The 22,714-nt window shown below is 31.8% G+C and overlaps 1 protein-coding gene across 1 annotated transcript; it reads left to right on the top strand.

Moving 5' to 3' along the window:
• Positions 1-1,266: 1,266 nt before the first annotated feature.
• On the top strand, positions 1,267-20,971 carry LOC124535271 (dihydroceramide fatty acyl 2-hydroxylase FAH2). The gene is made up of 6 exons (XM_047111415.1): positions 1,267-1,613; positions 17,747-17,969; positions 19,035-19,207; positions 19,712-19,838; positions 19,992-20,111; positions 20,563-20,971. Exons 1-6 carry the CDS (start codon positions 1,317-1,319, stop codon positions 20,646-20,648), a joined length of 1,026 nt encoding a protein of 341 aa, XP_046967371.1. The 5' UTR covers positions 1,267-1,316; the 3' UTR covers positions 20,649-20,971.
• Positions 20,972-22,714: the final 1,743 nt, after the last annotated feature.

Genomic DNA, 22,714 nt, shown 5'->3' with positions numbered 1-22,714 from the left:
GTGTTCACGCTTCTGTTTGTCTAGGGCCCTCACTGCTTTGTGAGCTCCAGACCTTTAAATCCGACTCTGCCTCCAGGCCGTTTCAAATAATAAATCATGTACTGTAAACATATTTATAAGTTTATTTCGCGGGTTTTTCTCAAATTTAAGATTATTTTGGAGATTTTCTTAGATTGTTGATATTAAACAAGAAAAATAATAAGCAAGTTAATCAAAATTATTTTTCCTTTTGGAATTGCATGTGACTTACTTTAAAGGTTTTTGAAGTCGGTGCGAACAAACAAAAGACAAACATTTACATAATTGTATATTTGTCAACTTAATTAACTTTGCTGCATTTTTTTACATACGCAACTTTTCCTTCATACCAATAATAATTTTAGTACTTATACTACTACAACAATTTAGTACTATACTATTTTTCATTCTTCGATAGTATGCTTGGGACTCATTGTCTATTATATTTTTATGTAAATTATGATAAAAATCGATATCTTTGAAAAATGTTTAAAAATCGTTGAAATCTGTAACATCGAAATTTAATTTCAGATCTAATAAGAATCAGTATGTTAGAAATATTTTTGTGGTTTATTTATCAATTTTGTTGTTTCTCGACCAACACTAGGCGTTTACAAAATCATAAGTCTACCTTGCGATACATAAGTTACAATAAAATTATGACTTGACAACGCAGGCATTACATGCACATTCACAAGCAGACATACATTCTTCCCGGGTTAGAATATTCGGTATATTATAGGTATTTATTATATATATATAGGATACAGGATACAGGATTACGTGTACCTAAATTATTTTTCATTGAAGTAGAGTTTCTTGCTGGTTCTTCTCGGTATAATCAACATTCCCAATCATTTGTACCTCGACTTTAAGTTAACCTTGTAACATGATTCAGAATAGTCTATTTAAGTAAGAGAGTTTTAGGTTATTTTGTTTTTAGCACACCGGCTCCGCAATTGATCGTAAATCTACAAAATGTTTTCGTGAGGAGAAAAATATTTTATTATATTATGAATATTTTCGAATTAATCTTCTTCCGGCATTAAACATCACACACATATATTACATATTTCTTTATGTCATTGTTTAACGAAAAAAAAATAACACGCTAAAATTTCAATACATATTATTTAGTATACGATCGTCCACCTATGTCAATGTTAATAAGTCATTCGATATCAAATTATCGAAACGGAAGGTCTACGATATTTCGAACCATCTGTATATATCACACGAAAAGTTAAGCTGATAACGGCACTTAACATTTAGTCGACTGCGAGTCACCCGACCGACACATGGCGTCTAAAGATTTCCCGGTGAAATTCGCCGGTGAAACTTACGACTTAAATAAATTCCTGAAAGACCATCCTGGCGGCGTTAATACATTGGAAAAGTATAGGGGGAGGTCCATAGCTGGCGTTATGAAGACATACGGCCACAGTGATAGTGCGTATCATATGTTGAGTGATTTTAAAGTGAAAAGTGCTGGCGATGGTAACTTGACCGGTAGTGTAAGTGAAAATGGAAGGATTATTACAAAGCCCGAAGCTGAGTGCGATATGAATGAGATTGCCTTCTTAGAGGAGTTAGAGGTAAGCAGCTATGAAAAAAATATATAATTATAATATTTTGAAAAAAAAAATCTATAGAATTATTTTAACAAGTACCTAATTATTTAATTTGGATTGGAATTATTTATCGCGTGACATCCAATAATTATTTAATTACATACCATGAAACCTCTTTTTTAATTTCACTGTTCATTAGTTCACGCTAAATAGGGTTTGGCTGTTGGCAATTAAAATCGAATTACGATAAAAAAAAAGTAACGGATAATTCATTGATCGTGAATAGGCCTTGTGTATATTCCTGGCACTGCAGCCGTATCGGCGCCGGACTGAAATACTGTGCATACATACATACATCAAAACATAATTTCAGACGCACCGCTGCATATAAACCGCACAGAATATTCATCTGTCAGATTTATACATTTAAATTATTATCATTATACTTCCAATAACAATAATTCGCTCAATAAAATCGCATAAAATAATGCAAAAATAACAAACACAATATTATATATTGTTAAGTATATTTTTAATTATCTATTGATACTGATTCAATATACATTTAGTGTAACATAAACTATAAAATATTCAATACAAAACAAGTGATTTAATCTAGGCTGAGTTTAAAATATATTAATTAACTTTTGATTAAAAAACACTTCAACTGTTTTAACCTAGATTTTATAGTATATTATTAGGAAAGCTTGGTTAAAGGATTTTCACAATAATATTTTATTCGTAACTGCTTTTGTTTGTTCATACATTATTATTATTATTATTCAAAAAATATAACTTTGTTCCGCGGTTCTCATTTGAAGGGTGTGCTAGATGTACCTTTAAATTTTATATATGAGGTGTGTTGGTGATATCTTTTCATCGTATGTATGACCTCTTTACCAGATATCCTGTTTGCTAGTTTGAGAAAGAATAAAAAAAAAATGTGATCAGCACCGATTCGGGTGTGTCATGTACACGTAGCTTTAATTAAAGTAATTTAACTGCTTTTGGTGTCATGTACACGAAGCCTTAATTTAACTAATATAACCGTTTTAGGTACGGAGATAAAACTCTGATAAGAGAATTCAATTATCAGATTAAATTGACAAATTAATACTTAATACTAAATTTGTAGTAACTGTAAATCTATTATTTTATTTATCTAATCAAGGTTGCTTCGATAAAATGAAAAATTCTACAACTTCCGATTGGCGACTACCTATATTATTATAACGATTACGTATATATACGTATGCATCCCTACGTACATATAGCATATTACATTATGCCCTTATTTACTTGTGTAGTTTTAAATCCAATTTAAGTTTGTAGTAAAAATATTATAAAATACCTATTAACATTATAAAATAAATATTATAAAACCAGCATAGAAAGAAATGCCTTTGTCCAGATAAGAAAAAAAAACTATTTTCAAACGTGGAAAAGCTTTAGAATAAAGATCTTTTTGATATTGAGATGTCTGTTACAAATTTACATCATCGCCTCTTGAGGAAAGGTCCGCCGAGACAGGATTGGAATGTTGCTCTAAAACTTTGCGCTCCATATTAAAGGATCAAGTCTACTCAGCCTGTACGTCATTACCTACAGCCGTTCTTATGTCAGGATTATGAATTTGTAAAAAGAGTTAAATTGTCTATGGGAAAATCTTATTGTCTTTGATTAGTTTCTTATTTTTATTTTCCAGTGTTACCAGTCAGTCAGTTAATATATCGACATTATATCTATTTGAACTAATAAGTACGTTAATGCCACTAATTTAATTAATGCTTAATAAAACAGCTTTATCGGTACCTATATTAAATACAACTGCCTCTTTAGTTAATTGGTTAGCTAATATGTCTGTAAAGTACTTTTTGAAAGCTCGTAAAGGTGTCAATCTTGCGCTCCGTTGTCTAGTCATGCACCCCGATCCGTTTGGTTCCGAATAAAATGTGTAGTAAGTTCAGTCCCACTGTAAATAGACAAATTTAATTTAGTGGGTATATCTATTTAAATTATTAATTACATTGCTACCATACTATTTACGCGCAGATATTATAATTGGTTTGATATATTATTAATCTGCAAAGTTCAAACTTTGTCTTTATGTTTAACACGTATGACTTTTATATTATGACATGACATGACATTGAAGTACAGACATAACCAAATCAAATCAAAAATAAACTTTATTCAAGTAGGCTTTTACAAGCACTTTTGAATCGTCATTTTACAATTAAGTGAAGCTACCACCGGTTCGGAAAGTAGATTCTACCGAGAAGAACCGGCAAGAAACTCAGTAGTTACTCTTTTTCAACATTTAAAAAAGACAAAGTCAAGTTAGTTAAATACAATTATTAAAATTAATATATCCTGTTTGGAAGTCAACAGGTATTAACTCCACGCTTTTTTATCATCTATAAAATCTTTTATCGCATAATATGCCTTTTTTACTAATGTATTTTTTATAAACGATTTGTATTTACGAAACGGCAGAGTTAAAAATGTCTGCGGAATTTTATTCTAGAAACGGATACCTAGCCCCAAGAAGGATTTATTGACTTTGCGGAGTCGGAAACTTGGCGTTACAAGCTTATCCTTAAATCTAGTATACTTACAATGATTATCACTGATTTTATCAAAGTGATCAATGTTACAGTGAATATACGTACTGTTGTTGTAAATATATAGCATATTTACAACAATAGTACGCAGCAGTGAGCATTCCTACTTTGTAAAAAACATCCCGGAAAGAGTCTCTAAAAAATAATATAATGATATGAGCATAAAAAATAATATAACATTAAAAGACCTGCCCCAAACAAAAGGGGGTTAAAGATGAATAAAATACTTTGGCATTGAATGGACGCGATATCATTGGTCCAAATCTTGAATAATCTATGATTCATTATGGATTCACGAAAAAAAACGTGTTTTCGTGTCGTCGAAGTTATTGAAGCTTTGGAAATGAAGTCAATGTAAATAGTTGTATGGAATAATGTTATAAATAAAGATAAATTGGTCTAGAATTGCATGGAATATATGTAAATATAAGAATTTTTTATCTTTGCTTATTCTTGGACTGGAATTGGTTATAGATTATGAAATATACTCATTATATATTTTTTATTTTTCATTCCATATACAATATTTCTTTAGTTTGTAACTTATATACAATTAAAAATTGAGTCTTAAAAATGTCCATCACACAATATTTTTTTCAACACTATAAAGATTGGAAGGAGCAACGGTAAATGGATCAACTGATGGTAGATGGTCACGACCGCTCATAGACATTAGCTCAGTAAGAAATATTAAACATTCTGTATATTGCAAATGTTCGACCAACTGTTGCGAGCTGCTGGCTGCCTTCAAAACTGAATTGTAACAATACTAAGAATTGATGTTTGGTGATTGAATATCTGATGAGTGGGTGGTGGTAGTGGGTGAAGGATTAGCACAACGCGCTATCATCGAGAAAATTACGTTTTACAAACAAAAAAAACGGACGGCTATTGATAAAAACGTTTATGAAGTAGAAGACCGGGCACTTTTATGAAACGTAAAACCTTTCTGACACAAAAATGATTGACATAACAAACAAAAAAGTTTTAACGGGAAGTAGTTGAAAGGCAAAGCAGTTTAAGTGAATCAAAAATGAAATAAAAAAAGCTACATAAATCAGCGTGCTAAGATTACATTTTTCATTAACTTAAACTGGCTGAATATGAAGTGCATTATTTATTTAAAAATAAATGTCCTGACTGACTGAATCATCATTGCCAAGCGTAAACTATTAAAGTTAGGGCCTTGAAATTTGGTAAGTAGGGTCGTTTTATCAAGTAGACCCCCATAAAGATATTGTAAATTTTATCCCTAAGGGGGTGAAATATTCCTTGCAATTTCAAGTAATATAATCAATTTCCACGCGAGCAAAGCTACTGGCAGTTAGTCTAATTATAACATTACAAGACTGTAAATGTTTTCTTTTCTTTGTCGGTCTTGTCAGGCTTTTCATGGAATTACTATTCGGGGTACGACTGTGTAACTTCAGTTCAGTTTAACTTGACCTTCGATTCTTGTTTTCTTAACATATCATAATATATTCACGAAGGCGATTGATCTTTACGGTCGAAGTTACAACATTGATTCAACTTTGATAACAATATAAACTTAGGCATTTCTATGTTATATCTAATCTAGTAAATTACTTTTACTAACTTTACAAGAAATAAATAAACGAAATGTAACAATTGTTGTAATGGAAAAGTTCGTCAATAGCATAATATTTTATTATAATATATTGTCTGCGATATTTCCAAAAATATGAAAACTATATTCCATGGGGATCGATGACTATAAATCTTTCAGAGTATCACCTACTAGAATACCTAGGCTATTAATCAGAGGTAAGAAAGGTAATCAATAAAAACGTGGTCACGCGATGAAAAAATCCTAATTATATTATCGATATTGTATTTGTTTTTTAATATCTCCCTACATTTAGGTATGAGAACTAAGTGATGAGCTTAGGTGATACAAGCGAATACGCTTAATTATGAAGGTGAGCATCGCATTGACATGCCACGGAATGAAATCGATTATTCTAGAAACAAATCGAAGAAATTTAGTTATGTCATCGTAGATACCCAGACTTGACTCTTGACTGTTGAGTTATCTCGTAAAACCATTTTTCCTTCTGTCTCATAACCGAGAAACAATGTTAAGAGCCGGTGCCGCTGCGGTTGACACTGAAGCAAAAAAACGATCTAAATATTCCCATTTTTTTTGTCCCCTTTGCTGTCGAAACACTTGGCCTTTGGAGTAGTGGTGCTTTATTATAAGTATAACTTAACTATTATTGCTTCCACTGGTGACATGAGGGCTGGTTCGGTTTTTGCTCAGAGGATCGGAATAGCGATTCAACGGGGAAATACTGTCATAGTTTTGAGCATTTTATTACGGCTCCTTTGCTTGTGTATACTTTGTACATTGTAAAACGTTTTGCATGTCTTGCTACTCGCCAAACTTAAAAGCTGCCGTAATATAAATATGTAAAATTTATTTCACATCAACCCTTTTTTATTTAAGTGTGTTATGACCCTTTTTAAGAATAGCCTAAGTGAAGTCGAACGGCTGGTTAATGCGTCATTCTTTCTGTATTGCCGAAATAGGCGCGTAGTTTTATAGCATTAATGGTCTGCAATATTTATAAATGCTAATTTATATAACAAGAGCTCTATGTCTATGCTTTATTGGTTAACTTGTGAGTTATGGCTGATAAGGTTGGATAACATGACAAATTTCGCGGCGCAGTTTGTAGTTTGTCCCCTTGAATGAATGCTGTTTTATCAAAATCAAAATGCCTTTTATCCTTATTAATTTTGAATTGTCATAACATACAAGTAATCGATTAAGAAGCTATGAAAATAAACCTTCTTTAATTATTACTGTGATCAAAAATCTGACTCATTATTTTGATATCAGGGAATGATTGGAAAATGAATATCAAATAATCTAAAATAAAAAAAGAGTTACTGACAAAATATGTTTTTTTTTATTTATTATATGCGATTGGATTAAACTATTTTATAGAACAAATTTTTGCAAGGTTATTGACATTAAAAAGGAAACTTATTGTTACAAACATTTTGGCAAAGAAATTCTTATTTTGTTTTTTACGCTTTTAAAACTTGTGCTATTCAAATTAACAATGGTCTTAAAACTTCAAAAATATACCATTCCTCAAGAAGAGCTTAACAGTACAGTATTATGTCACTAGATATCATTTTTTTGATCCAAGAATATTTTTTTATTAAGCCACCGTTATTATTAGTTTGTCTTTAGAAAATTGTCAACAATATCCGAAAGCGATTATAAAAGTTATGTTTATATAACAATTTCTTGGAAATAGCTATTGACATTAAGACCGTGCAAGTGTTATTAAGACAGTGTAATTACAAGTTTACTGTCACAAGGGACTTAACGTAATTAATACTAAGGTTGGCTGCCACAGATATACATAGAAATAGACATGGCCAGTATATACTTTAATTAAAAATGCACTAATTCGTAAGCTTCATTTATTTATCAGTCTGTGATACATCTGTTCAGTAGAAATGATTCTTCTTTGCTGTAGTTATCTAAACGTTCTAAAGTTCCTACTATCGTAATTATGTAGACAATTAAATCCCACTTAATTAATTGTCCATTTACACATTTGTTTTAATTACAATGAAAGTGATACATTTTGTGTTACCGTGGAATCTCCGTATTATATTTATATTGAGATTGTTTGGTGATTTGAATCTTGAAACTTGTATTTATTATTCGTCTTTCACAAACTAAATAAATCCTTCTTGGGTTAGTATAATTTAATATAAGATTATATATAAAATGTAGATGATAAAAAAGCGTGGAGTTACTACTTGTTGACATCCAGGCAGAATGTATTATATACATAAGTAATTGTACTTTTATCAACATGACTATGTATTTTTAAATGTTGAAGAAGTAGTAGTAAGAAGTAAGTAAAGTAACTGCTGAGTTTCTTGCCGATTCATTTGGGTAGAATCTACACTCCCAAACGGTGATGACGGTGAAGCTTCACTTAATATACTTTGTTAAATGATGATTCAAAAGCGCTTGTACAAGCCTACTTGAATAAAATATATTTTGATTTTTCCTGGACAGTAAAAGAAAACATCGTAATATAACCGGCACGTGCCATATGAAAATCAGCTACATGTTTATGACAAAGCTACATTGAAGCAACGAGGTCGAATAAAGGCACTTCCTCAGACCAGCTGTAATACATTTACAGCCCGTCACATAACACATACAAAAAAAAAACTACACCGACTTTTATGAAATATTTATGTTCAATCAATAAATTAATCGCTAGCGCCAAAGCAAGGCTAATCTGAATTATATAGTGGCGCCTACTGGGTCTAAAATACCGTCTAGTAAAAAGCAATATTGAACGACGCTTTCAAGTAACAATTGTTTATTCTTTATCGTACAGAAATGAAGTGTGTTTTGAAATGTTCGACACCAAGTTTTATGTTCTTAAACTTTTGAAGGTATATACTGTACACTCATATATGATGTAATAGTTTAGATATTATTAATTACTAGCTATTCACTATTAGCTTCCATCAATCCACATTAGAATAGCGTGGATATTACATATGTTCCGAGCCTTCTCTTAAAAAGGGAGAGAAGGCCTTAGCCCAGCAGTGGGTAATTTACAGACTGCTGTTGTTTGTTGTTGTAATCATTATTATAATAAATATACTACAGAATGTCTACACCGTTCACAGTTTTCTAATCATTAGACAATACATAGTTTTTTTTGTAAGCAAAGAAAATGATTTATTGAATATAATTTTTTGATAGGACATCACATAGAAAAATTATCAGTTTTCCTTTTCTATATTGTCCATGTATTATGTATAAAAACCTTCCTCTTAAATCTCACTATTTAAAAAAAGCGCATCAAAATCCGTTGCGTTAATTAACAGATATAAGCATACGTAGGGACAGACAGCGGTATGCGACTCTGTTTTATGCTGTGTAATGATGATATGAAGTTGTCGAGAATATGCAATTAGGATTTTAATTTTACGTGTCAATTGTAGAGTGATAAAAGCAATATATAAAGTCATTGTAAAATAAAATTTATTATTCAAAGTTATATATTTTTTATATAATAGATAGGTAGTCAAATGGGTCATCTAATGGTACATAATCACAACTGCCCATATTGCATTCTAAGAAGTTAGTCTTAACTGTGAAATACAAATATCTGTTAGGTTTTCTTATATAACTTTATAAGAATTTTAAATAATAATTTGCGCGAAAAACAGCTAAAACATTTTCCGTCAATGTTCATGTTGAAAGATTAAAAAAAGCTGTATGTTTAATAGACAAAGTGACAGATACTGTAATATACAGATAATAATAATAATTAATATAATATTTTAAATAAAATTTTACATTCTAATTGAGTCTTACGCTATAGCTAAGATGTTATTTTATTGTGATTGCAACTCAACCATACCGAGTTTTGTTGTTTGACGGTAGAATATAACAGACAAGCTTAATTGACGATCTCCGTGGTCTACACCGGTTTTCATGGGTATGCCACTCCGAGGGCTCGGGTTCGGTTCCCGGCCGAGTCAATTTAGATTATCATCAGTTTTCTATGTTGTCTTGGGACTGGCTGCTTGTGGTACCGTCGTTACTTCTGCTAACACAAGTGCTTTAGATACTTACATTGGAATCAGAGTAATGTATGTGATGTTGTCTCATATTTATTTATTTAATCGTAGCCCTACCACCAAGTAACAAATGTAACCGACTACATTGATTAGTTGAAATATCTAATAATAAGTTTTTTAAACAAAATAAAGAATTTTTATGACATTTATTATCTTTGTGAAAATATTTGTACAATTATTGCAATAGTAGAATTATCGATTTAGCCTCCACCACTATCCTATCGACTATCGATATAGTCATAAAACTTGTTCCAAAAACGGAGAATAAAAAACTGTGGTACAGATAATAAAATACCGTTATACTATCGATAGGATAAGAAATATTAACAACACGATAATTTCGGTACAGTAATCTTTATTTATCTTGATATTACATAAAGTTGAAGGGTTTATTTTAAACGCGTTAATCTTTTTCATTCTACGTGTCCGATTTCTGATAATCTTTTTGTACTATGTTGCTCATTTATTGAGATACAAATAATCTGTGTTTGCTTTCTTATAAAAAACGTTTTCCTAGGAATAAATCAATATGCAAACTTTCAAAGTGATCAGTCAAACAGTATCGAACATATTCGTGTCAAACAGATATACCAATATCTATTTTTATCTATGCTAATATTATAAATGCGAGTGGTATTGTCCGTCTGTCTGGCTATTTCACAGCTAAACTACTGAACTGTATTTCGTGGAAGAATAAATCTTATATTTCAAGGAAAATATGCTACTATTTATGTCCTGACGACTAAATTTTTAAAAGTGAGCGAATTCGCAGGCGAGTACTAGTATACTTTATTATAATATCACCCTACGCTAATACTAGCTTGATAAGCACGTATTGATAAAAAACGAGAGGCGACATGAGACACCCAGTTGGAACGAATTTGATTCATTACATATTAGGTACAAAAAGTTACAGAAAAACATTTAAATGACAACAAATAACTTTAATTTTTAAACATCTATTTACATAAGAATAAATAACTTTAAGATCTTATTAAGAATATTCAAAGAAACATCAAAGATAGTCACGAAACAGTGGCTAGAATGCTAGTAACAATTCCTCATCAATATTTTAAATGATGTGATAGTAAAAGTGTACTTTATATCAAGCAATGGTAGGAGCTCATGCATTAACTGATGACAAGTATCAGTCGGCACTGCACTGGGTCGAAACCCAGGTGGCGCCACTGAGTTTCAAGAGCTTTTCTATGTTAATAATTATATGGCGTTAAAGAAAACCTCGTGAGGAAACCTGCAAGTGTCTTATTTCAATTAAATTCCACCACCACTGTATAGTGCAGAATTGGGATATTCAGTCAGAGAGAAAGAGAGAAAGGTTCCTCTGGAGGGTACATAAAACAACTTTGGTTCAAAAATATTTGTTTTAAAATATCTGATATATAAAAGTGTTTAATTAGTATCGGACTCTGAATCGTTCATTCATTTTTGATATTCTAGTTTTTTATTTAGTTCAATTGTCGGAATTCTGTGGACGTAATCTTTATTGATAATTTGAGAGAAACTTTCAGAAGCTAGCATGTTTTGAATATTTTTGTTCTACATTTATTTATTATTTGGATAACCAACAAAAGTAAACATTATTACATTCATTTCATTATCAAACTATTAACAATGACTTAAATGTCCTTTTAATTATAGGATATCACATTATTTACGAGGATATTCAAAAATAATTTGATACCACTCAAAGAAAAAATAAATAGAATATAAAAAGTAACTGAACTGTTTTACTAACTATTTTTTTAATCTGTATAAAGTAATGTTATTAGAGTATCGTTTGTAATATTTGTTAAAGAAATTCGAGAACTTTGGGAGCAATCCTCTCAGAATTTAGACAGGTCTGACATAAATTAATATTTCAAGTGCTACGTGCGGCTCTGTACTCGAAGTGTTGATAAGCGATGATGGAAATTTGCTCTTGTTATTTATTTATTTATTTAATACAAACTAGCAAGCAACAGTCACTATTTGAGCAATGAGGAAACAAACCATAGTAAATTAACTGGGCACTTGAAAAAGCAAAAATTACCAACCAATTTAACCAAAGAGAAAACATTCGTATAAATACGATGAAAAAATCGTCCCTATGTTTATACATCTAATTATGTTCTGTCATTATATATCAATACATTGTTTATTTTCAACCGACTTCCAAAAGGAGGAGGTTATCAATTCGTCTGTATTTTTTTTTTTTTTTTTTTTTTTAGCCAATAAAACCCTACAGTATATCTATCAAAAAACAATACGAGAATACTTTAACAAATATGTTTTTTACAAATTACCTTTTACACAATAATATACTGGATCAATCAAGGGGCTCGTATCACTTCTTTCTTTTGATTGTTGGGGCAAGGGCACCGTGGCTGACACCGGCTGCAAATATACCAATAATTATAACTACATGATATAATCGTTAATCGACTTTTAAGTAGTCTAATATTTTTCATTTCATTCAACTTAGGAAGACTCTAAAAAATATGTTGAATACGCAATTATTTTTATTACTTTTTCGTGCATATTCATTTGTTTTAAAATAGTGTTTTGTTTGAAGTCGGTTTTTCTTTTTGTTAAAATTTTTATTTATACCAATATCTCCCTAGAAAATAATTCTCTACGTCTCATTTTTAATAGATTTTGGATAAGTTTTCTTAATAAGGGTAAGTAAAACAACAACAACAACAACAGCTTGTAAATTCCCACTGCTGGGCTAAAGGCCTCCTCTCCCTTAGAAGAGAAGGTTTGGAACATATTCCACCACGCTGTTCCAATGCGGGTTGGTGGAATACACATGTGGCAGAATTTCTATGAAATTTGTCACATGCAGGTTTCCTCACGATGTTTTCCTTCACCGCCGAGTACGAGATGAATTATAAAGACATATTAAGCACATGAATCAGCGGTGCTTGTCTGGGTTTGAACCCGCAATCATCGGTTAAGATGCATGCGTTCTAACCACTGGGCCATCTCGACTCAAGTAAAACAAATAAGATATAAATGAACAAAAAAAATGAGTACATGTTTTTGCCACACGCCAACTTACACCTGACGCGCTATAGTGTATAAACTAATATGTTTACATGTACAAAGAAAGTGATCTTTCACCTTTTTTAAATATTTGACAACAAAATATGGATTCTTGAGGTTTTACATTTTTCTTAAAAGTATTTACTGCAAATCATGACCACGTGGAACGTTAGCAAGGATGTTAGTTTCCCTTGAATTGCAGTTCGGGTCTTCCGGGACAAAAAAATTAACCTCCGCGTTTGTATGAGTATAAGCAATAAGGCAATGTATTTAACTTTTGATGGCTTTGGCTTTTGCCTTATTACCCCAATTTTTAATATTCATTTGGAATAAGAGACACATATTTTGATCGTTTGTTCTCTTCCACTTTTCAATTTTAACAATATATCTATCTTAAAAATAATTGAGAATATTTCTAACACATAACTCTCTTGAATCGATATACCTATTTAAATTTTTTACTAAGAGAACATGTTTGTGTACAAATATTTATTTATTCGCAATGCATTGCACTCCAGTTAACAAAATATTTACATGGGTACATAATAATGGATGGATTTACGAAGTACATACATAGAGCATTTATTTTAAATTATACTTGTGTTGTTGTGGCTTCATATAAATTCCTATAATTCTAGCATATTTCAAATTAATCGGTTAGAGGGTTTGGAACATATTCCACCACGCTGTTCCAATGCGGGTTGGTCGAATACAGAGTATAATAGATATATAACAGAATTTCTATGAAATTTGTCACATACATTTTTCCTCACGATGTTTTCCTTCACCGCTAATATAAATATGTTCCAAACATTCTCCTCAAAGGGAGAGGAGGCCTTTAGCCCAGCAGTGGGAATTTACAGGCTGTTGTTGTTGTTTGTTGTTGTCAAATTAATCAAGAAGTAGTGGAGAACTTTTTAATAAATATAAAAATTCGTAGGATTTTTTGGACTTATAGTCGTCAAGTTCGAGTCGTCGAGTCCGCCCTCAACGAGGTTGTACAAGGCGAGCACTATTTGATAATTAACTGGGTGCGGCGTTCGAGGAGCTAACTATAACTAAGACTTACGACTTTTAATTCGATCTTTCTCAGCGTAAACATCGTTAGCACGGAATCTACGGGTGTATTAAAGAGACGCAAGCCTGTATTAATGGTTGGGGTAATTAATGAATAGTAATATAGTAAGGCATTAAGTATTACAAATCATTGGTAAATATAATTTGCGAGTTAGTTCATTTGTGTAAGGATAGCTTTATTCGCTATTAAGAAAATTTAAAAAAAGACGAGGTGTCCTCTAATGAAACAGGTTCATGAAATTTTTCGACGAGATAATAGGAATTCGTAATATAACTGCTAATTTTTTTACATTCTAGGCGGTGATAATTTGTAGAGTAGCTATGTTTAATTTTGATTAATTGCAACAGTCATACCTATTTAATATCCAAATTCTACTTTGTGTTTCTCAACAAAGTCAGTCTTGTTTTGACTGAAAAAGTATCTGGAAATTCCAGATACTTTTTCCTTTTCTATTCTTCTTTTCCTATTCTTCTACTCTAAGCTTGAGTTTGTGTATGGGATGATGGAAGAAATAAGATAAGATAAATATACTTTATTGTACACCGAAACAAAAAAATACAAGAAGTAACACAACAAAATAGAAAACACGGTACAAAAGGCGGTTTTATCGCTAAAAGAGCGATCTTTTCCAGACAACCTTTGGATAGAGGACGTTGAATACTCTAAGAAAGAGCTGGGCGATCTACTAAACACCAGTGATTCTTTCTCTTTTCGTCTTATTTATCTTTCCGATATAAGAGTGAGTGAGGAGATAAAACGTTCACCGATTTTTGCGCACACACTTGCACTATTTGTCTGATGCGCTATTGGCTTGCCTCAACAGCTAAATCAGCGCTATAAGTTTTGCTGTTACGTAGTTGGAAAACCTTTTCTGCTAATTTTTTTTGTGCAATTCTACCATCAGCTCAATTGGTCAATTAGTGCTGTTGTGACTTTTTGCTTTCAAATATTTGGTCAAGCTGTCAATATGTAAAAGTGGCGACATATTTATATAGGTATATATTTATACATTATTATATATAATTATTCATACTCTCTTAGATTAATTATATGTCTAGATAGACTCCCAAAGCTGATAAAGCGTCGAAAAAATTGGTCAAGATTATGACATATTATTTATATGCTATTGTATGATTCAAATAAACTTGACGTCGATTTTATTTTAAAAAATAGTCCGCTTCCAACATCGTTCAAACTTCAAAAAAATATGAATAAAAAAATAAAAGTTTTTGCAATTTCGTATTTGGAATTTAATAAACGTTTAATATTTTATATTGTTTTTTTTTTAACCTATTAAAGTATAAACCATTTCAAGTGCAGTAAAAAAAACATCGAAATTGTTGAAACCATTATTGACTTAATTATGGAATGTGGCTAATTAGTACAAAACAAAATAGCCTTTTAAGCGTGTATCCCTGTAATCACAAGGATGAACGAATTAACAATTGCGTATCTAATCTAATATTACTAGATATTTTCCATGTGGATAATCTATTATTAACGATAACAATTGTATGACAAATGCTTGGCATTCTTAACCGAATATTTAAACGAGTGAATAATGTATTTTTCACTTGGTCTCTTATATAATCTTTTAAAATGACACACTTGAGTATATCGCCGTTGATAAGATTACCGTTGACATTAGATTATTGTCAGCGTATAGATAAATAAAAAAAAAAAACTTTAAATACTCTTTTGTTTTGACGGCTTGCTCTTTTTTTAAAAAATAAATATTAATGTTAAAATAAGACAATTTCATTCGTAGAATGTACCGTGAACATTATATGGAATACACTGTTAATGAGTTTACCTACCTGTATTTCATTATTGGGCAATCAGAGTTAAATTTCTATGTCGAATATACGTGCAACGGAACATAGTATGTAACGTTGTACTTCTGTTGCGTGTACTAAGTTTTTTTTTTATGATGTATGTAGTTTGGCGGAGCATATGGGCTACCAAATGGTAAGTGGTGACAATGACGCTGTAAGAAATATAACAATTCCTTACATCGTCAATATGCAACCAACCTTGGGAACCAAGATGTCATGTCCCTTGTGCCTATAGTTACACTGGCTCACTCACTCTTCAAACCGGAACACTACAATACTGAGTACTGATATTTGGCGGTAGAATAACTGATGAGTGGGTGGTACCTACCACCATAAGTACCTACCATAAGTTTTAATGTTTTATTTCATAAAACCAACTCAGTTTAATACAAAACACGTAAATCCTTAGTTAAGACTCCCGCGAAAACTTGACCAGTGTTGAATTTTGATGTACTCAATTAGTGTAAATGATTGATCTCCTGCAGTAGGAAGGAAAACATATAAAATAAACTTGTATCTCTGATGAAAATCTGGCACATGGTTGTCCATCAACTTGTAATTGAGCATCATAGAAGACTATCTGCAAACCTTCTCTCCAGGCCTTAACTCAGCTGTGGGATATTTATCGGCTGACAGTCGTTTTTTTTTTTTTTAAGTACTAGCGACCCGCCCCGTCTTAGCTCGACTGCAAAGCTGATACTAAATGTACAACAGAATTTGTTGACTTATGACATCTGTTTAGAAACTTCTAAAATTATCAGTGTTTCTTTACTTGTTGTTTGTTCAAGTATTACATACAAAAACCTTCCTCTCGAATCAGTCTATCTATTAAAAAAACCGCATCATAATCCGTTGCGTAGTTTTAAAGATTTAAGCATACAAAGGGATATACCTAGGGACAGAGAAAACGACTTTGTTTCATACTATGAAGTGGCGATGATAGTGATTACACTGAAGTTCAATACGATATCGTAATAATGTACTCAAAATTTCGGTGCAGAAAGTATGTATGTGAAAATTAATAATATCCTAATTGTAATTACTTTGTACCGCTTTGTACTTTATGCTCAAGGGGAGCGAAACGATAGCTACGAAATAAATTTTAAACTTAGTTTTCATCATACTCAATTTAATATCATGCACAATAGAAGCGGAGGGGGGGGGGGGTGACATAAAACCGTGGGGATTGAAGAAAGTCGCTTAATTTCCTCTACGCACTCGACCAATACAGTGGGTCGAGAAGCACCTGATAACCTCTCATTCATCACATCCCACTTGTGGGCAGTTTCGAAGCACGTAGCCTTTGCGTTATTCTCGTATTGTTCTCTACAGTCATCAAAAGTGGTATACGTCAACATAGAGAGTTGTCTTGGAGTGCATACTTATTGACTGCGCGCCACGCACGTGCATATTCCGAGAAAATTACTAATCTATATGAATATGAATCGATTCTGATGTCATTTTGAATCAAATTGGCAATTTTTTATGCCTACCACATGACGTTCGAAGTTCAAACCCCAAAACGTTAGTAAACGGCAGTATGCTCGAGCATCTGCGCGCTCGATGTGCCATTGTAGGGAACACTATCGGTCTGTGACAGACTGAGGTTACGGAATATCTCAATACGGTAAACTCGTTAGAGTCTAATCTGACTGCGTTGTCAAATCAGACCAGCTTGACAACTCGCTTCCCACGAGAAGGAGGACTCCATTATTTTGAACGCATCCTAAATCATCTGCATTCGATTTATAGAACTAGGTAGTAGATCGTTTATTAGCGATAGTGCCGGCATTCGTTAACATCATAGAATGTTTTATTTGTTTACTGAAACCTTTTCATATCGTTATGCAATGAATTATTGTTGTAATACGAAAAGCACGACGTCTGTGTGACTAATTTGTTCCTAATCTTTTGCAGAGTAGACTGGATTGGTCGAAGCCTATCCTGTCCCAGTTACACAAGATAGCGCCTCATTACCAGAAATGGGTGAACAGCGCCGTTTATAGGAAATGCCGGCTGTTCTCGAACCCCATGCTGGAGTATATGACGTTCACACCATGGTACGTCGTGCCTATTTTCTGGATACCAGTAATCTTATACTTGGGATTTTCACAGTACTTTGACTATGTTCAATGTGAAGGTTAGTATTAAGTGTATAAGATGATAAATTCATACGCATTATTCACATTTCAATTCATTCACACAAGATAATGTGACGATTTATGTGAAATAGCTTAATTTAATATTTCTAAACGAATATTCCTTCATATTCCCCTCCAAAAAGATAAATAATTTGAAGGAATAAGACTACTTTAGTCATATTGGAATATTAAGCATCACAATATTAACTGAACCCTCTACTTATTTTCGCAATTTTTTTTTAAATATATTTGCGACTTATTTTTTCTTTTTTACGCGCTATTAGCGATGTAGCACCTCTTTTGCCATATAAATCACGATTGGAAGATGCGTTGTGATGAACAGACTTGTAACAGTGTGTACAAATACGGAGCAGAGTGTTTTATTTTTTTTTTAAATATTTTTGCATCTTACTTTTTCTTTTTCGATACGCGCTATTAGCGATGTAGCACCTCTTTTGCCATATAAATCACGGTTGGAAGATGCGTTGTGATGAATGGACCTGTAACAGTTTGTACAAATACGGAGCAGAGAGTTACGGGGTTTCCGTAAGGAATGTTTTATCGATAACGTCCAATCGAGCGAGATCAACACATTATATCTTAAGAAAAAATTATTTACGTTTTTAAGGAAATATACTATAATTAAAAAAAAATTGGATTACATTATTTTTTTTATTAAAGTTTGTCTTATATAATCTATAATATTTCCGGCTAAAATTCTTCTACGATGATTTACCTTTTTAAGGAAACATACTATAATTTAAAAAAAAAAAACGATTACAATACTTTTTTTGAAGTTTATAATAATAATATTTCCGGCTAAAATTCTTCTACGATGATTCAGTTGATAAGAATCGTAACAGTTATCGTCGTAACAGATAAAAAATTAACGATAAGGATACAATTTCAATCAGTAATGAATACGTATTGGATAAAATGATTCCGCGCTTATTTAATCAATGATAAATACATTATATTACCGTAATGACTAATACAGCGCATATGAAATTTATCAAAGTTTCAAATATATGTATCGCCATATGTTAAATAATCTTATCTTACAGATTGCGCAGACCGACAGATGTCAAATCTTCAATTCATATGGCACATAGTTTTCGGTTTCATCTTTTGGACGTTTTTGGAGTATTCTCTCCACAGATGGGTGTTCCACTACGACCCTGGCTCATCACTTCGGATGATTCAAGTGCATTTCCTTATTCATGGAATGCATCATAAGGTATATAGAGCACTAAGCTGGGGATAATTCTACTAACGTATTCTTACTTAAGTAATAATCGCAATCGAAACAAGCTACATCTAAGTACGACACAACTTAGATGTAGCTTCGACAAAATTCGTAAAACCGATCATATCCGATTTAAGTACGCCATTCAAAATTATCAATATTTATTTCTTATGTGAATATGATCTTTACACAAACGTAACAACGTGCGTAACAAATATTCGTAAATTTGATACGTCGATTTGCTTTCTCGGGTTACGTTTCGATCGCAATCTGTTTCATCTGTATTCATTGGAGAGTCTTGGCGAAATAATCTCTAAACCTTGAATGGAGAGAGCTCAGTAATGGAACATTTTTCTGGCATCTTTGCTACACAGGATTTTATTTCAATTAAGCATAGTTAACGTAGGCGCTACTTAATAAAATATTTTTGGATAATTTAACTTAATTTGAGTGGGAAATTGGAAGGATAATATTAAAATGTATTTTTCATTACAGGTTCCTTTTGATGGATTGAGACAAGTATTTCCACCAATACCGGCCCTCATGATTGTAATCACACTTCTGACTCTCGTTTGGCCCATATTCACTTATCCTCTTGTTAAAGCAATCGGCTCTCTTACGGGTAAGCAAGTTTCAATTTTATAGCTAAAAATATCTTTGTTCATTTCGTAAAGGCTTCGAAGCCCAGTGAAAATATCGTTGACGTCATAATTGTTAGCAGGTACTCGTAGTTTAATTCTTACTACAGCTTTTCCAACCGTGCTTAAATTAACAGGTTATCTCATATACGACATGATACACTACTACGTGCACCACGGTTCCCCGAGCGATGGAACTTATTTCTACGCAATGAAACGGTACCACTCCAACCATCACTTCTTAAATCATGACAAAGGTAAACCATTTTGTAAAAGCATTATTTAATAGCTAAAGTAAAACGAATAAAACTTAACACAATAGATTGTGTCATATTTTAAATTCAGTTTACTTACGCTTAGTAAAATTATCTGTTTTCTTAAACGAAGTGTATACGCATAAGGTACACCCGATAAGCTTGTAGGGTAAAAGAATAAACACAAAACTTAATACTGTTTAAATAAAATGCAAGCGACAATACATAGTTTTAGTACTATAAGCAGAGACAATTTTCAGTAACTTTGGGTCAAAATTCAGTTGCAAATATGGACGTAATAACAACTAAATAAAAATGAAAGCTTGTAACTAACATTGAATATAAATATTATCTTGTTACTTTAGTATTGAAAATAATATCAATGTTACAAAACATTTTATATAAATAAGTTTTTGATGTATTCACCTATTTAATAAAAATATTTTTATTTCAGCGTTCGGCATCAGCAGTAAATTATGGGATTATGTTTTCAAGACTATTGTGCAAGTTAAGAAATTGAATTTCGCTTTGCGCTGGTAACTTATATTAGTAGTGGGGGGTATGTCGGGTATTTCCTAAGCGATTTACTATAAGGGAATAGTCTTAAATTGAATCAGTTTTTAGGGATAACACGAAATAGCTTGAAAATATTTGTGTATATAAAATTTACAAACATTGTACAGCGATTTGAACTGATGTTCTGTCTTCTTCTTTCAAATATGAAATTATCAAAGACAGAAAGAGTGTAAACGATTTTAACTATACATTCTTACACTTGCACGGGGCGACAATTCTACTAAAAAATGCTCGCTGGTCAAATCCAATCGAAACGTATTCGTTGGAGTTGTGTTGCGAAATATAATCGGGAACGTTTCGCAACCGATAAAAATAAGTAGAATTGCTCCTCAGTTACGATTTAATTAATTATTATTTGCTGAGTTTTTTGAATCTGGAACGTATAAAAACCGTTATAATTTAGTAGAATTACCCCTATTCACTGATACGCTGTGTAGAGTATAAGTAAGGCCGTGCAATAACCTCGTGTATAACGCCCTACTGATATATTTTTTTGTTATATTTGTATCCATGCAAACATATCCGTGCCTTTGGGGTATCTTATCTCTAATTTGTTATATATTTTTGTGTGCCTGCATGTTTTTATTGCCAGGCTACTATTTAATGTCAAGAATCAAATATATTGTTTTATTGTTATGTGCAATGTAAATATGAATCTGCATCATATTATATCTGAAGTTGTAGTTTTTATACATGTTTAATGACTTGGAAAACGGTGTGTCTTTTAAGGGATGTTCTTTCTCTTTATAGGATTATTTTCCTTGGAATCCTTGGATGGTATTTGGCCTTTGAAATACATTATTTACTTTAAAGTTCATCAACGAAAAAAATATATATATACTTAGTGATTACTTTATAAGGAACTTTTATTAAAATCTTATTGAACCAAAGTTTGATACTAAGGACTAATATATAAATGTATGAACAAAATTAAGGGACCAAGATGTTTCAATTCATGAATAAATAATTATGTACCAAATACCCGATTAGGTTTTAAACAATACTATCAATTAATATAAATAACTATTTTAAGATAATTAATTAATTTTATCATTATCAGATTGCTTTTAGCAATGTTTGGGGAATTTTTTTACTTCCTGATGTGGAAAGCTGGATATTTTCGATATAAACTGAGGAGACAATTACAAAATAATATTAAGCTGATTAAAATTACTTGGTACTGTAATTCTTTGTCTTTAAACATCATCAGGCAGGCATCGTACGGGTACTTGATATGTATCATTATATTATGACCAAATTACATAAAATAAATGTAAATAGCAACCTATGTGTTATTCTGTTGTATAACCTATAAAAGTAAATTTTTATCCAAAATCGTTTAGTAGGTTATTCGTAAAAGGATAACAAACATTTAGTGGTAGGGCTTTGTGCAAGCCTGTCTGGGTAGGTACCACCCACTCATCAGTTATTCCACCGCCAAATAACAGTACTCAGTATTGTTGTGTTCCGGTTTGAAGGGTGAATGAGCCAGTGTAACTACAGGCACAAGGGACATAACATCTCAGTTCCCAAGGTTGGTGGCACATTGACGATGTAAGGATTAGTTAATATTTCTTACAGCGTCATTGTCAATGGGTGATGGTGACCACTTACCATCAGGTGGTTCATAGGCTCGTCCGCCAACCTACACCATAAAAAAAACATACATCCATCCTCACAAACTTTCGCATTTATAATATTAGTAGGATAAGTAGGTACTAGAGGGTTTTTATTTTTACGTTTGTTATGTAAATATATTATGTACGTGTGATTTATTCATTTGTTTTCGATTAAATGAATTGATGTCGGTGGGAAAAACAATTTTACACAAATAAAAAATATTTTTATGTTATTATTAGTGTCATTGATTCTGAACCTTGTTTTTGATTATGACTATATTATATATTATAAACTTTTGGGAGCATATTAAAACACCAATGTAGGAAGAACACAATTACATATAATGTTGTTGGTAGTTACGACATTACAGTCCTAAATGTAAGTATTTATAACAACATATTATGCTAATA

Source organism: Vanessa cardui, chromosome 14 (assembly GCF_905220365.1).
Source record: "Vanessa cardui chromosome 14, ilVanCard2.1, whole genome shotgun sequence".
Taxonomy (NCBI): domain Eukaryota; kingdom Metazoa; phylum Arthropoda; class Insecta; order Lepidoptera; family Nymphalidae; genus Vanessa; species Vanessa cardui.
Note: the sequence above shows the minus strand (reverse complement) of the source record. Positions and strands in the feature narration are given on the sequence as shown.

What these genes read in the sequence shown, in the direction of transcription:
- LOC124535271 (XM_047111415.1), top strand. Translation starts at nt 1,317, where the DNA reads ATGGCGTCTAAAGATTTCCCGGTGAAATTCGCCGGTGAAACTTACGAC. An exon ending in CCTTCTTAGAGGAGTTAGAG is followed by an intron (nt 1,614 to 17,746) that starts GTAAGCAGCTAT and finishes AATCTTTTGCAG; the next exon opens with AGTAGACTGGATTGGTCGAA. An exon ending in TTCATGGAATGCATCATAAG is followed by an intron (nt 19,208 to 19,711) that starts GTATATAGAGCA and finishes TTTTCATTACAG; the next exon opens with GTTCCTTTTGATGGATTGAG.